The 17,183-nt window shown below is 45.9% G+C and overlaps 1 protein-coding gene across 2 annotated transcripts in view; it reads left to right on the top strand.

The window, feature by feature from the left end:
• The window catches only part of AOPEP (aminopeptidase O (putative)), a 332,190-nt gene that overhangs the window by 75,876 nt on the left and 239,131 nt on the right, over positions 1-17,183 (top strand). For both annotated transcript variants that reach the window (XM_070400873.1, XM_070400872.1), the window contains exon 5: positions 5,588-5,833. In XM_070400873.1, coding sequence (XP_070256974.1) covers positions 5,588-5,833 — 246 coding nt within the window. The remainder of the gene's footprint in view (positions 1-5,587; positions 5,834-17,183) is intronic.

The raw sequence follows: 17,183 nt of genomic DNA, 5'->3' as shown, positions 1-17,183 counted from the left end.
CACAACCCCTCTCTTGTCCTCCTGAGTTCAGAACCAATTGAGAGACAGGAGAACAAAAGAAAGGTTTTATTATTGACAGAAGCTGGACTGAGGGCAGGCTCAGGTGTACAGTGTTAATGGGGTTTCTAATACTCCATCTCCAAATGAGACAGGCCTCCACGCAGCTGACCACTGCAAGCCTCCACAACACAGATGCACACAGCCTTCCTGAGAGGCAAAAGTCCCCCTCTGTGGGCAAGCAGACTCTAAAGAGAAAGTCCAGAGTGACCAGCCTATCAGATGGGCTGGAGCCCCAGCGCATGGGTGCCACTGCAGGGAAGCTTGTGCTAGTGTGGAAGCGGGGGGCCTGGTGGATGAAGTCCCTCCCACACTCCCTTCCATGTCTGACATGCTACGACTAAGTTTTCCCTTCATTTATCACTGTGCTTGTCCATCAGAAATGTGCTGCTGATAAAATAATAGCTTACATTTGCTTAATCCTTCCCTGGCTGCGTGCTTCATGTGTGCTGTCTTTAGTCATCAGAGGGTGGCTTTGTGTTTTGATCCATTAAATCTCTGGCTCTACGCTAAGTTTGCCAACAAAGGTGCTCTGAAGTGCCAACTGCACTGTTTTTGGTTATGTTCACATCTGGTCCCCTTGTCTTTCCCATCCCCCCTTTCTACCTCAAGCCTTCCTAAGACCACTAGTTCAATTCACGGAAACGTAACTTTCACAGGGGCCTTAGATACTATAGGCTTTTATTTGCCTAATGTGTTCATCTGGGTCCCAGAAATTTGGCTAAAGTATTGGTCACTGAACTTTTGTTGTTGTTGTTGTTAATCCTCATCCAAGGACATTTTTTTCCATTGATTTTTAGAGAGAGTGGAAGGGAGGAAAAGAGGAATGGAGGGAGGGAAGGAAAGAGAGAGAGAGAGAGAGAGAGAGAGAGAGAGAGAGAGATGGACTGGTGTCCCCCACATTTGCCCAACTAGGGCCAGGGATCAAATCTGCCCTTCCTTTGGCCAGGAATCGAACCACAACCTTTCTGTGCATGGGCCAATGCTCTACCCATTGAGCAACACTGGCCAGGGCTGGTCACTGAACCTCTGACCCCTGTCCATGTGGGCCAAATTATAGGAAGAGCAGTCCTCTTCCAGCTCCAGTTCCACATGTTCTCCAGCTCATTCTGGGTGAGCATTTAGGTAAATTTATTAATTATAAGGCACTCAGCCAAACTGTGGAAGGTTTATTAATTTTGTTTGGCTGCAGTATAACCTTCTCCAGCCACCAGGAAATCTTTGTATTATGTTTAACCTCTTGAGGCCTTGGTTAAAGCATTGTCTTCAGGTTGGGGCTATACAGGTTAAGCAGGACCCTTGGATAAAGGCCAGAGGAGATCAGCAAAAATGGTTAAAAGCGTGGAAAACAGGCACACAGAGCTTGGAGAAGCCTGGGAGAGGCACTGAGGCGCTAACTCTACAGAAGGGGACACTTGGCAGAGGGTGTAAAGTCAACGAAGAGTGGGACCTTGGCGGACGAGGCCTGTTTCTATCTCTTTGAATAGAAGGGATGCAGAGATACATCACAGGGGAACTCCAGTTTCCGGAACACCTTCGCTGTGGGGGGACCTTTCCAGGCCTTCTCGGCTGGTTATTTGTCCAACCCTTGCTCCCCTAGAGTGTTTCTGCTTTCTGCCCCGCATTGCACATATCACATTTTGCTTTTTAATGTACTGAATGTTTGCAGAAAACACTCCAGCTTTCAGACGCTATGACATCATCACGTGTGTTGCCATCACTGTCAGCCACCCGCTGGGGGGGCAGGTGATGGTGGTTTGAGCCCTTGTGATTTTTAGGAGGCATTTTCTCTGCTAGCTGAAACATGTTCATAAATTGCGTAAACGTTGGACTGTGTCACTAAACCAATCAGGATCTAACATTTTTTCTCCTAACAAAACTGTAAACTCCTCAAAGGTCAGGCCGGCGTCTTCTGCGTAGGTATGCGCAGGGCAGCCCCGTGCGGAGTGCCTTGAGAAGAGCAGGAATGCAGGAGATACTGACTGAGTCCTCACGGTGAACCCAGGAAGGCTTGTGGGAAAAGGCTGTGCATTCCCTGGGGAGGCTTTCCAGTAATTTCTTTTGAACCCAGGACAGAGGACCGTTTGTGCCCGGGTTTCGGCACAGCGCTGTCTGAAACAGGAGGAGAACCTCTGGAGGCAGTTTGCAGTCCTGTGGCTCTGAGTCAGACATGGCCACCCCTACTCCTTGGAGAGAGCGCTTGTAAAATCATCTCAGTCCAGCATCGTGTAAGAGGGAACCAATGCCTGTGCTCATCATTTACCAGCCTAACGTGGTTCCGCCCTTCTTCCCACTCTGGGCAGAATTAATAGGCAACACTGACAAGGAGAAGCAGACACTGGAGAATCACAGGGCCGCTGAGCTCAGCTTTGGAAAAACTCCAGGACCCAAATTTACTTAAGAAGCAAAATAGGGTTTAATGGAGAAGGAGAGTCAGGAGGGAGGAGCTTATGAAGACTCACGCTGTGGTGAATAGTTCTTATTCCTTAGGCATGTTGTGGATTATCTGGGAAAATGTGTGTAAAGTGTTCAGAGCAGTGCTTGGCACCCGGTAAATGTTCAATAAACGTAAGTAGCAGTGGTGGTCGGAGTTAGGCATGTACATGGCGATGTGTAACTGGAGGGCACTCTGAGGGAAAGATGGAGCGTCTGAGTTAATGCGGGCTCTGTGGGAGACGACTCAGGACTTCACAAAGCACAGCGTTTCCCTACCGCGTCAGAAACATGGCTCTCGCATGCAGACGGCTCACGTGTGTTCAGGTGTTTTGTGTGTTTGCCTTAGTTAAACTATAATTAGCAAACAGCAGAATGAACAGACCTTAAGTTGTTCGGCTTGATCAGTTTTTGACAGTTGAATACATGCTGGCCCAGGCAGAGAACATTCCTTCACCCCAGGACGCTCCCTCACACCCTTTCCGATCAGCCCTCCCCTTCTCAGCAGCCTGTTCTGTGAGGACCATGTCCGAGGTGAGGAAAAGTGGCCCGAGACCGAGTCGCTTGCCTCGGGTCACAGGGAACCGGTTGAACAGCCACGAAAGTCCAGGTGTCCCAATCCCCACGTCAAAACCCACGTGTGGCCTCCCTGGTGCCATTTCCATTTGTATTGGGAGCCTTACTGGTCTCACTTGCCCATAGCTTGATTGTCTTAGAGTCCTGCATTTCTCTGAGGCTTGATTATGAAAAACAGTGCTAATGCATCCAACTGAAATAACCTTATTACTTGTGTAGTAGTACCATTTCTATCCAGAGAGAATTTAACTCACCTTTTCTCTTGAACAAATTGGCTTTCATGGTATTACTTTGGCCCCTCAAACTGTTCTCTAACTTTTGGAGTTCGAGTTCTTGGCTGCAAAAAAATAGTCTAGCCCCCTGGTGTGTTTCTAGCTAGGCCAATGGAATGTCTCCTTGCAAAATTGCGCTTTGATAGATTGAATTTAAATGCATGCTCCAACTTTGTCCTGAAGATGCCTCTTCACCTCTAACTTCTCCATTATTTAATGTGCTCTGCAAGCTTTTCAATGGAGAGTGCGAGCTTCAATTACCATAGCACATTGCATACCCATATAAACACATTAGGAGAAGGTATTGTGGTGGTCAACTTAACAAATGATTTTTCGCTTTGTGAGAGCTGTCATTAAATTGATGCTCCAGCACAGTACTAGTCCCTAGGTCAGTGATGGCAAACCTTTTGAGCTCGGCGTGTCAGCATTTTGAAAAACCCTAACTTAACTCTGGTGCCGTGTCACATATAGAAATTTTTTGATATTTGCAACCATAGTAAAGCAAAGATTTACATTTTTGATATTTATTTTATATATTTAAATGCCATTTAACAAAGAAAAATCAACCAAAAAAATGAGTTCGCGTGTCACCTCTGACACACGTGTCATAGGTTCGCCATCACTGCCCTAGGTGGACACTGAGCCTTCGGTTAAATGTTTACCAACAGGCACCTATTCTCACTTTCTCCATAAAGCAAGGTTATCAATCCGGGGACTTTGGCAAGCTTAACAATTATATTCTTCCTGTCACCTTAACCTGGGAGAAGTATTTATGAGTCTTCCCCCATTACTGTTCCCTCAGCTGTGGCCAAACGTCCTGGGTGCTGGGAGCTGTGTTCTATGTACCACATGGCGGAGGGCGAGGCTTCTCTCCATCACTGTGCAGACCTCCTGGGGCAGTCAGTGCTGACCTTGGGCGGGTGAAAGGCACTTCAGAAATTTGGAGAGGCAGTATCGCTACAGTCCTCCCATATTGGAATGTACCAGTATTTTAAGTTTTTTTTTCAGTATTCACTGTGAATCTAATAAGCCTCATAGTTAGGAATATAATTTATACATTAAAAGTAGAGAACTATTCCATTATGTTCGAATAAAGGACCTGTTAACAGGTGAAAAAATAGTTCCCTTTGACGTGGCGTTCTTTGGGTAGATAGGTTCTCTTGAGGCCTATGAGTCAGGCTCTAGGAATTCTTTTTCAGCTCCACCTTTGGTAGAATAAAGGACAGTGGCCAGATGGTGCAGGCTGGGCTCTAATCTGTTTCTTTAAAAGGCTGATTTAGTTACATTTGTATTGAAAATGGATTGGTGAAAATCTTGTACAAAAGTGCTCTGTAGACCCTGGCCAGTATTTCATTGGTTAGAGCATTGCCCAAGATTTTGGATTTGATCCTCTGTCAGAGCATATCCAGGAATCAACCAGTGAATACTTAAATAAGTAGAGCAACAAATCAGTGTCCTTCTCTCCCTCCTTCCCTCTCTCCCTCCCTTCCTCTTTTTTCTCTCTCTAAAATCAATCTATAATAATAAAAGCATAATATGCTAATTAGACTGGACGGGCAGGGCTGCGAGGGCCGAGCCCCTTGCACAAATTTCGTGCATCAGGCCTCTAGTCAATAATAAATATATTGGGGGAGGGGAGCGCCTCTGTATTCCTTAACAGCACACCTTTTGATGTCCTTTGTAAAGAACCACCTAGACTACTTTTTAGTAGAGTGGATTGTGCTCTTTTGAAGTTGGAAGCTGTACTGTCATTTGCTTCATTGTTCTCTACCCAAATCCACGTCTTTTATTCTAGCAAATTCCAGAATGCCATCTTCACTTTGGCTGCACCGTCCCTTCCTTTCTGAGTTATGAATCGTCCCTGATTTGGAGAGGATTTTTTCCATAGTGATATTTGAAAGCACAATTCTAAGGGCAGACATTATTTTTTGTCTGATGAGTTGTTTTACTGCTTAGAGTCTTGGGGCTTTTCCCCCATTTATTCTAAAACAAGATGTTACTGCTTTCACTTAGCTGAGATTGAAATTACTCAAACAGTTCAGCACAATCAGAAGGGTGTCCACCTGTATTTTATCACTGCTGCATAGATCAGGCAAGTGGAGAACTCAAGTACGGTTTTTGCTTGGGAACCTGTCTGAGCCGCTCCCTCCTAGAAGTGGCCCATGCCTGTGAAAGCTCCTCACCTCCCCAGCAAGAAGCATAAACCTACTTACCATAAAGGACATCTGTTTATTTTGTGTTGTCCCCAGGTGTGCTGGCGTCTGTGGCCACATGGAATACCCCTGCCGCTTCCAGGATCCGTCTGCCACAACCCAGGAGATCATTCCTCATCGGGTGTTCGCCCCTGAGAGCCTCGCAGGTGCCTGCCAGGAGACCCTTCTGCAGCTGCTCTCTCCTTGCCTCTCAGCAGCGCACGCTGTGCTGGGGACACACCCGTTCTCCAGGCTGGATGTGCTCATCGTTCCTGCCAACTTTCCAAGCCTGGGGATGGCCAGGTACATTGTTCCATTGTGGCCCTTGGAGAGAACATGCTGGGGGAATTCTGTGACTATTTCTTGCTTTTTCTGAGCTCAGTCAGAGCTGTCATTTGATTAGGATGGAAGGGCCGTGATTGCTTGTGCTTGGACATCTCATTGCTGCCTTGAGGGACAGTCTGTGCATAGACTCTATCGTGCATGAGCCTTTGGGTGTCTTGGGCTGCATTCAGCTGCCTTAAAAATAGAATGACATTGTCGCTGGGATTTAAAAGCATGGTGCCCCCAGAGTGTTGTATGTTGGATCGTGGCTGATCAGTGGCTGGTTAGCTTAGGTCGTGAGAGCATAATGCTAATGATCCCAAGGTTCTGGGCAGGGTGACACAACCTGGTTCCAGGGCCATGGGCTGCTCGCCTAATCCTGACCAGCTGTCTCATCCATTCTCACGTCGTCACAAGGGCAATGCCTTAAGAGCCCCTGTGTCAGAGAGACTGTGGATGGATCAGTATAAATCCATCACCACTGCTAGAAAAACAGCTCAAAGCAGGCGGCTTCCTGGGGATGGGGTGGGGGCGGGAGGTACTTGTCTTACTACTGTTGCTCAATACAATAACTACATTGTTCTTATTGATGTCATAGTTTAGTTCCTATAGAAAATCAAGACCTGCAAGTTGAACCTTTCCCTATATTTTATTATTTACACCTAAAATTCATTCATTAATGCCATTGTTCATTCAGTAATAGGTAGCTGGATTTCACTCAGCGTTTTACTTGGTTATCTACTCAGGATTTTACTTGGTTATATTTCTGTTTGAAAATCTTAATCATTAACAGTGGATATGCTTGACTAAAGATGGGAAAAATAAGCTCATCAAAACATGTGACTTTAAGTTTTTCCCTATTAGTCAAGGAAATTCCTGCTGCCAATTAATTTCCATGCTTTTGAACAGCTGTCATTTGTGGTGTTTTCCCTGAAAACTGCACACATTCTTAGTAAAAACCCATGAGTAGAAAAGAACTGTCCAGAACATTTGCTTTTGATCTTTACTACATACGTAGCCTTTTAAAAAGCTGGCTGGCTAGTCTTAATCCTTGCGGAGGTCTGAGAAAGTCCTTTAGGCTGATTTTTATCCTATATTTATGAAGATAATGGGAATGTAGAAGCTAGGATAATTATATATATTTGGTTACATGCATCATAGAATTGTCTTGGATGTCTATATATAGAATCCTTCTTAACAAGCGGGCTTCTTTGGTCCCTTTGAAGAGTCTGCTGGACTTAATTTAAGCAGAATTATTGGCAAAGAAAGGGTCGTTCATTAAATGCGTCTCATTTGTACACAGTTTTGAGGGGCCATATCTGTTGGGAGTTTTCAGCACTTTATGAGAGCGCAGCTTTCAGGGCATGTTTGCTCACAGTTCAGCGCTGACCCGAGGGAAGCCGGGCAGAGGCTCTCACACAGAGGGCCTTGTTTTCTGTAGCTCCTTCCTGACGTCCCTCTGCCTCGGCCAGGACTGGCTGACCTGCGGGCCATGGTGTAAAGCTTTTCTTTTCAAGTTTGCGTGTCCAAGCAGGTAGGCTGTGTGTTTGCTGCTGCCTGCGATATTTAAAGTGATTTAAACATGCTTAACTCTGTATTTTTAAAGCAATAAGCCTAAATACCCTCAGGCTAAATGGTACTGGGCACAAATGTAAAAAATGTGAGGGTAATAATAACTTAGCAGCAACAAGAGTGCTTTCATGCTGAACAGGAGAACCGCACACTTAAACATTTGTGGGTTGTCAGATATCATTTTTTTCCATTTTTTCCCTTCTTTTTGGACTGTGGGAAGAGTCTGCCTGGCCTAGATGTTTTCCTGGGCTTAGTTACTGTTCCCCATGCTTGGGCTGTGGAGGGTTGTGGTATCTTCCACTGCCAGTGGCGGGGGCGGGGGCGGGGTGGGGGGTGGGGGTGGGCACTCTGTTTTTCCTAACTCTGACCTAAATTGATTCCACTTGCTTGGCGTGACTCTCTTGGGATCCCAACACCTTGAGCACATGTGACCAAGTGGGGTCTATGACTCAGTTGGCTCCCAGGGTCCTGCTGCCTGATTTATGGTCGTGGCTTTGCCTGGGGCTCTGGAAAGCAAAGCTGGGACTAAAATGACAGTCTTCTAGGCCAATTCCGTGCCCAAAATAGGAACAGAGAAACATCAAGGACAGTCAGAACCATCGGAAAAGACCTCCACACTGAAACTTGTCATTGTCCTGTTCGTTCTTATGCACCAGAGCTCACAGGAGTGCCTGGTAAATTAAATGGTTCTTTCCCGAGGCCACACTTTATAAACACATATGCAAGATTATAAATTCCATGCCTCCTGACTACTGTAGTGGTTAGGGGTCAATCATATTGAAACCCATTTTATACCATTTTAGAATTCTTCTTTTTTCTTCGGTAAATGACATTAAAATCCCATATGAACTAAAATGGGTAAATTGTTAATAGCCATGTTAAGTAGTTTTTTTTTAAAAAAAAATTGGATGATATCGATAATGATTGCACTGTATTTTAAATATTACATGTCATGGGTTGTATAAATAATCTTAAAACTCGTTCTCTGAGTCTGCTTTTGAGCCTGATTCTGATATTCAGTGAAGTGAGGGAAAACACATTTGTTCAACTTGAATGTAAGAAATGACAAGTCAGTTTAAAAGAAGGTAAATAATACACAAACATCTTCTTAGAATTCGGAATGCTTTTCAAACACAACAGTAACTAGAACATTTGTCAATTCTGCGCTTAATGATTTTTGACACCTAGTAATGGAATAGGTGCCAAAAATCATTAGACCTATGACCTATTAACACCCCCGCCAATCCTCCTCTGAATCACCGTTCCACAGAATAGACGCTTTCATTCCATTCTGACTCGGAGAAAGATCACCAATGTGTTTTAAAACACTAGTGGAAGTTCCATTCCCGTACTTCTCTCATTTAGTAAGTGTGGGCTTTGTGTTTCGCTTTATTTTTGCCTTCCACTGAATCTGCCATATAAGGAGCTATGGAGTCTACATTTCGTGGATTGTGTGATTTGATGTCTATCCGAAGATCTGAATGCGCTTTGAATGACTCTCTACTGAAGAACAGCTAGTTGTCTTCGTGTGGGTATCATGAGTGTTCCGCCGTTTCCACTGCCACCTGGTATTTCCTCAGATGTCTCAGCTAGGGATTCACTAGTAAACCTGATTTCCTAGGTATTGAGAAATGCATGAAAGGAGCTCATCATCATGCTTACACTCTTTGTTATAATAATAATAATAATAATAATAATAATAATAATAATGTTAATGGAATAATATCCTGAAACCACATTTATGACGGTTGCTTAAAAATTAGCACCTCCGTCTTCCTTGTGAGTGCGTTTATAATACATGCTTTGCTTCATCATTTGTCTTTCAGCAGTTCACAGTTACGTGTCACGGGGCATAATTAGGTTGGCAGAACTACCTTGCTGATATCCAAATATTCTTTTTTCCCCCCTTTTCTATTTCAGTTTCAGGCATCTCCTACAAATCATTTTGGGAGTGGTTTTATATACGGAGCTCTGAATAAAAAGCCACGTCCTCTGTGGCCCTGCTTCATGCCCAGCCATTCACATGGGGCTCAGCCCTGGCCCCACAAGCAAACAAACAACACAGCAGCAGTGTGGTTCAGGACAAGTCACAAAGTCTGCTTTGACCTTGCCCACCGGTTCTGTACCAGATTGTCCTGTTCATCTGTTCATTGTTTATTTATTCATTCTTGTAAGAAATTTCTGTTGAGCACATAATGTGAGCCAGGTAGGATTAAAGATGCTGAGTCTACAGTGGGAATAAGATTGATGCGGTCTCTGTCCACATGGAACTTCCATTCTAGTCAGAGAAAATTGTATACATAAAAACAAACAACCAAGATGTGTGCTAAGGGCAAATAAAACCAAGTCAGCGATAGAGTGACTGAGGATAGGTAGCTTTGCTTGGGTGGCGAGGCAAAGGCTTCTTTAAAGAGTGATGTTTGGCCGAAACCGGTTTGGCTCAGTGGATAGAGCGTCGGCCTGCGGACTCCAGGGTCCCAGGTTCGATTCCGGTCAAGGGCATGTACCTGGGTTGCGGGCGCATCCCCAATGGGAGATGTGCAGGAGGCAGCTGATCGATGTTTCTCTCTCGTCAATGTTTCTAACTCTCTATCTCTCTCCCTTCCTCTCTGTAAAAAATCAATAAAATAAAATTTAAAAAAAAAAGAGTGACGTTTGCAGTGAGACTGGAGAATGGGAAGGAGCCAGCCTTGCGACCGTCTGGTGGGAAATCAACCAGGGTGAGGCAGTTCAAGTCCAAAGGCCCCAAGGTGGAAACCATGGAAGGGGCTGGAGGAGCAGAAAGAAGCCCAGTGTAGCTGAAGGGCAATGAGCTTTTAGAATGGCTTTCCTTCACCCACTTCTTAAACTCTGTTTTTGAAGCCAGGAGCTGCCATGGTCCCTCAGGGCTTGGTCACCTGAGCCACCCACACACCAGTATGAGGAAGAGTGAGGGAGAGCCAGTAAGAAATGGTGGAGGTGGTTCCAGGCAGCCAGGTGTTAGAGGGAGAGAGGTCAAGTGTTCTCCCAGTTTCCTGGGGCCAGGAGTGCCATACCAGCTCGGGAGAGGCCAGTTAGAAGCTGACTGAGCTTAGCAGCTGCTGTCCTTAAGCAAAATTCTCCAATGCGAGGACATGGAGCACCTGTGCCCGGACTGACACCTCTCCCTTTGTGGAGAAGGGACGAGTCTCAGATCAACACGTTCCTTCTCCCAGAGGCTGCTGATGGATTCCTCGCAAGGTTTTTTGATACAGGGAGGGAGGCTGCGTTTACATGTTTGCTCATCCTGATTTTAAGCTTTTAAAAGACTGAACAAAAATAGGATTGGTAAATAAAGAGCTTCGAGAAATAATTGCCAATTACTTAAATATCTTCAATGTACTTCACAGTAGAGAAAAACTGTAAAGCTTCCTATTACACATGGCTTATTCTTAAAAGATTTGATTGTGCAATAAAAGGCGTCTAGTAGTTCCTGACTATTGCACGCACAGTTTTCTTAAGCATCTCAATTTGCAAATAAATGGTGTGCACGTACATGCCCAAGAATGAACATAACCAACTTTTTCTCCTCCCTCCTCCCTCCTCCCTCCTCCTTCTCCTGGGTTAGACAGGGTGTTGTCCTGTTTATTCTTATCTCCCAGCCAATGCGTAATAGAATCAGCAAAACACAACATGCTGGGACAAAGGGCCTCTTGTTTTCAGGATTCTAACTGTGCTTCTTTCTGCCAGGAAGGAAGCAGTCATAAATTTCTGTCATTATCTTAAATAGCAAGGTTTCACAGCTTTGGGAATTTTTCTTTGCTTGTTCTTTGTTAGCTTCTACTTGAATTTTTTTGATGCCCCAAACCAAACCGCCGTGCTTTGAAACAATCCTTTACGTGCCAGGGGAGGTGACCCTGGCTTCGAGGCAGCGTGCCCCAGTCGCGATACTTGCTTCTGGAATCTGATTGGAGCTGGACATTAGAGCACCTTTCTGCTTACCAAGGCTGCCAGCTCCTCTACTCTCTGAGGACTTGGGGGGTCTGTGTGTGAGTTTCGTCTCTTTGTGATTGTTGTTTCCAAGACTAATAAATTCTCAAATTTCTTTCTGCATGGATTGTTTTAACAATTGAAGGGCATTTCCGTCCACTGTTTTCCAGTGTAACTCTTATGTTTTTTCAAACAGGTGGGTGTGAATGACAAAAAGCAGCTCATACTACCCTTCCTTTTTTATTTTTTTCCCTGTAAAATTTTAAAGCTTTGTTTACTGGTACCACTGCCGTTGCTATAGCGATGAGCAAACAGACTGGTGAGTGGCATGGTCAGCAAGGTGGCTTATGCCCCCTCACACACACCCCTTTGCTGTTCTCTTTGTGTTCATTTCTTCATTTTGTTCTCTATTTTTATTTTTCTTCTTGAGAATATTATTTAACTTTGTTCCCCTCCTATTTTATAGTGAAGGGCCTTCCACTTCTAATGTGTTCTGGTTCTTTAATTTATTTTTCTTGAACTAGGAACTGGTATTTATAAAGTGATGTTCTTGACAGCCCTTGGCTGCAATTATTTGGGTAGTCTTGACAATACCCATTTGTGCTTAGTGAGCTGTGTGTATGCTCCATTTGTTTATTTATTTTTTTTAAAAATATATTTTATTGATTTTTTACAGAGAAGAAGGGAGAGAGATAGAGAGTCAGAAACATCGATGAGAGAGAAACATCAATCAGCTGCCTCTTGCACATCCCCCACTGGGGATGTGCCCGCAACCCAGGTACATGCCCTTGACCGGAATCGAACCTGGGACCTTTCAGTCCACAGGACGACGCTCCATCCACTGAGCCAAACCGGTTTCGGCGCCATTTGTTTATTTATTTATTAATCCTCACCTGAGGATGTTTTTATTGATTTTTAGAGAGAAAGTGAGAGAGAGAGTGACAGAGACAGAGATAGGGACACCAATGTGAGAGAGAAACATCGATCGGTTGCCTCCCCATACGATCAAACCCGCAACCTTTTGGTGAACGGGACAACGCTCCAACCAGTGAGTTACCTGGCCAGGACTGTGCTCCATTCTTTACGGTGCAGGTGCAGGTGCAGGAGGATAGATGATGTCCCCAAGTCACTAGAGCTGGGAAGTCAGAGAAGCCAAAGGGGCTCATTCTGGACGGCTTACAGAGCCTGGGGTTCAGCCTTATCTGTCACCCTCTCTGAGGTGTGCATGTCTGCCTCAGGGGCTGGCCATGGGAACCAGGGTATCACAGAGTTGACTTGAAGATCAGAGGTCACTGTGGGCTTATTGGAGACAGCACCAAGTCACAGGAGTATGGTGGGGCCAGGCTCTCTCTCTTCTGTTGGAACAACAGGCAGAGTGAACTCATAGCTTTTGGCTCAGCCAGAATCTTCTTCTTGCCATCAAACAGCTGTGCTGCTTGTCAGATCCAGAAGTAGCATTTTATCATCATTACGCCATGATTCCTCACCCTCTGAAAGATTATGCTTAAGTGTTATTTTCTTTGAACTGTTCTGCACATGTATAGACTGACAGTCCAACCTTCAGAGAACACTGCTGGGGCCATCCTTCAAGAGAAGTTGTCAGCCTTTGAAAGGCCTTCCTGAAGCAATCATCCCTCTACCTACATTTGCAATCTTCTCTCTCTCTCTATTGATGTCATCATGGGCCCCTAATCTCTTCCAGCCCTTCAGCCTGAGATGGCCATTCAGCACTACCTTTCCATTTTTCCATTGCAAAGGAAAGTTTTTTATCTCCCCCCCCCCCCCCCCCCCCCACACACACACACACTTATTTTCTACAGAAACACCATTGCTGAATAGAGCATACATTCCCTGGGTGAACAAGAATAATGGAATTCAATGTCAAGTTGCCGAGATGGAATATTCCTGGTCTTGCTAGTTTCACTCCTCAAACCACTACAGATAGTCTAAGTGAGCAAATGCTACCGGCTCCCGATGTGTGCTGTATCTGTGGGCATGGAGCTGTGCATGTATTTCTTTTAAGGCCAGACTCCTTTTGGAGGAGACCACCAACTCCAGACAGTGCGCAAGCAAGGCACACGGATGACCAACTTTGCTTGAGGGAACATCACTTCTGTTGTATCACATCCCATATGCAATTGGAACCCACTCCTGTCTGAGCCACAGAGGCCCATTGGCATAATGTGAGCAACTTTACCCAACCCCTAGAATGTAACTGGAAGACTATCCCAGCTACCTTTGCTTAAAAAGAAGTACCCTAAAAGGCCAAAGATGTGAGAAACACACCTTTAAAAACTGGATTCCTTTTTAAAAATTGATTACTTTGTGGGGTTTATGGGTACAATGCAAAAGTCCACCCTGATTTACCTGAGTGGAGCGCAGAGCAGAACATGTTATATTTCTTGGTTAACTAACCGTGCTATTTATAGAGGTGACTGCTCAGAAAGTCTAGACATTGTTCAGGGAAGACGGAATGCCAGATCTGCCCTTCACCTTCCTGGTTAGCTTGCTGAAAATATCCATCAACACTTCTCACCATGAAATGGAGATCTAGAATTTCATTTCAGGACAGTGTGAATGGTACCTCGGCTCCTTAGCCAAGACTTGGGATGGGCAAGGAGGGTTTGCCTCTTGGGACCCAGCAGTGGGCCTTTGTCACTCAGAAGCCAGCTTGCTAAGTTGTGGGGATTGTGGTTGGCGGATCCTAGTTTCTGAGTTGGTTTTGTCTCAGAGGAGACCTGAGAACCTACTGAGAAGGAGCCTGCTCCATTTTCTGGCTTCCATCATGCATGCACAATCTCTGAACATCCTATTGAAAGCTGCTAGTTGGAAAGGGATGGATGGGCAAAGCTAAGAATCCATATAGTAGACAACTGTCAACTGACAGGTGTGGTGAATGCTGATGATTCTGCGGCTACACGGAAATACGAGACCTTTAGCCTAAATCAGGGTTGGTTTGTTTTTATAGTAGGTTCCAAGGAAGACTAGTTTTGTGGAATGTTAATAATATGGGAAAAGGAACTATGGGTTAATTATTTTAGGAAATGAATGAATTAAACCAAGTTAAAAGGCAGTCTTTATTGGAGGGCTGCTAATAAAGCCTTTAATATCTTTATTATCCTGATGTAATATCCTGCCGTATATGTGCATCTCAAAGACAGGGCCAGAACACGCAGCATCCCCCCGGCTGTGGTGCCCGGGACCCCCTTGCCAGTGTGCATTTCGTGGGACCGCTCTGTTCCCCTGAAATCACCTGCTCACAGCACACTTTGGGGAATGACTCGTTTCCCCAACCTCGGAGCTTGTTGTGCAGCTGCCGTGGAGTCCAGCTCCATCCTGTGGGTGGCGGGGGAGGCCCTGCTTTATCTCAGTGAGGAAAGTGGGCTCTCCGCTCAGGGCAGAAGGCCCCCACTTCTGATTACACATCTCTTTCTGGACATCACTCCCTTCAAATATTGATATTTACTCATAAGTTGTATGCATTTAGTATTCTGTTAATATGTTAGGTACTCTATAAAATACACGCAACAACAGAAATTTCAAAGGATGAGGAAAACCAGTTATGAAAGTTCTGTCATTTCTGCCTGCACCCAGTGGTTTGGCTCGTGCCCTGGGGTCCCTGCGCCCACTGGAACCCCACGGAGACTGACTCAGGGGTGGGGGTGGGGTCGTGGCATCTGAATGTTAACACATCCGCCCAGATGATTCTGCTGCAGGTGTTAGCAGTGGGGTTGGTGGGGACTGCGCGGGCATCCTGGGAAACTCACAGACTCTGTACGTACCCTGCCACCTCCCCTCCGGTGAGAATGCCAGACGGAGGGAAGAGGATGGTGGGGGCGCTCCCTGGTGCTGTCCCTGCTTGTCTGTTACTGTAAGGAAGGTGTGTTCCTGAGGGGCTGGGCCCAGGGACAGGCCGGGATCCCAGGCATCCTGGCCTTCCCTAGCCTCGTTTCTTTCTCCGAAAAGTAAGGGGCTGATTTAGAATCGCCTTCAAAGTGCCTCAGAGCCCTAGCGTTCTTTGATTTAATTGGGTTGGAGTTTTTATTTCCAACAAGTGTGGGGGTGATTCAGTTTCTTTCAGCAGTTTACATACACGTAGATTTTCTTTTGATGTCTGAGCTAGTTAGAACACAAGCCTGCGATTTTCTTGTGCTCCTTGGGCACCTGGACAGCAGTAGGCATTTAAATTTTAGGCCCCCAAGCAGAAGGTTCAGAAGGGGCCTCTCTTTGATTGCAAAATAGGCAGATCTCAAGGATAAGGGCACCCTTCCTTTCCTAAGAACCACCTGTGTGCTATGGACCATCGTACAAACCAGCATTTCCAAATACCGCGCCAGGTGTATGATCCCTGGAAGAATTCAGGTCTCCTTCCTTCAGCCAGGCATTTACCGCTCCGCCCCAGCCCCTTGCCCCCTCAGAGTTAGCAGCTAACTTGTCCCCCCACCCCCACCCCTTGTTTTAGCCTCCCATTATCTCCATTTGCAAGCAGATAAGTCACACCTACATATGTTTGAACAATTATCAGGTTTGTCTGCTGCTCAACTGGGCTTTAGTTTAACAAATGACAACAGAGAACCCAGAGAGGGGGGTGGGTGAAAATATTTCAGTTGTACCTGCAGGTGTTGTTGTTTTGACCTTGACAGTCAGTTTGAAATGACCTGTCAAGCACCTTTGTGTGCTTCTGGGCACACCCACCTGGAAGATATTATATCCCCTAAGCTTTATGTGCCCAGCAGGCAGGCACCAGGGCCCTGGGTTTTGTTCTCATCCGTGGAGGGTTAATGCATTCATGGCAGTACTTTCCTGAGAGGAGCCCAACTACAAACGCTGTTTTCATTTAGTTCTTATTTTTCTTCTTCCTTGGCCTAACCCTCTCAGCCCCCAGGCCCTCCCCCTCATCCCCTTCAGACTCCTTCCATCCCGAGTCAGCCTTCTGTGCTCCCTCACCTCCTCTGTTTGGCTTTAAACCATTTCTTCCTGGCTTTGATATCTCCTTGCAGAACTGCAAGCAATCAGGAGCTTATAGGCCCCAGAGCTCTGCAGGGCTCACTGCCTGGCAGGGGGCTTAGGCCCCAGTCCCCAGACCACCGCAGGAAATCGAACCAGAAACCTGCCAGCCTCTAGTGCCCTCCACTGCAGGTGACCAGCTCCTGCACCTCCTCAGCTGAAGTGCTGTCTGGGAAGACCTCTTTGGGAGTTATTCGGACCTGTCCTATGTGGCCCAGGTCGTTGCATCTCTTTGAATTTTTCTTTTTAAATTTTGAGTTTCTCCTCTGCCTTCCAAGGTCATATAAGCTGGTGCCCAGAAGTTGGGGTGAGGAGAGTGAATAGATGAAAGGACCCCATTGGATCCAGCCTCATGCCTACCAATGCTTGGGTAGTTTCAAGTTATTTGAGGGTACAGATGATGGTTCCTTACTGAGGGGACATTGAAGGAAGGCTGTCAAGGTAGATGTCAGAGAGAGGGAGTTTGTTCCCAAGACTGACTGTGCATCTGATCATTCTGCGGTACTTCCTCCAAAATCTGCAAGAAATAGGCCCAGATCTCGATGTTTCCGTAGCGGGTGCTGCCACTGCCCGCACTGTGTTCCATCATTGCGCCAGCTCACAGAGGTGGCTGGAGGAGACAGCTGCGCATGGTCCTCTAGATAACCTCTCAAGACCTGACTCAGGATCTGAGGGAAGCACTTCCCACGCCACGGCAATGCAGCCCACTGTCCCCTCCAGGGGCACAAACTTCTTACTCTTCCTCCCCCCTCTGTATTGGAATCTTATTACTTAACTTGGCACAAGTCCTTCCCTGGGATTT

This window comes from Myotis yumanensis, unplaced genomic scaffold (assembly GCF_028538775.1).
Source record: "Myotis yumanensis isolate MYYU_CA2020_CCGP unplaced genomic scaffold, mMyoYum1.0.hap1 SCAF_21, whole genome shotgun sequence".
Classification (NCBI taxonomy): domain Eukaryota; kingdom Metazoa; phylum Chordata; class Mammalia; order Chiroptera; family Vespertilionidae; genus Myotis; species Myotis yumanensis.
The sequence above is the reverse complement of the archived record's forward strand: the minus strand, read 5'-3'. Positions and strand labels throughout refer to the sequence as shown.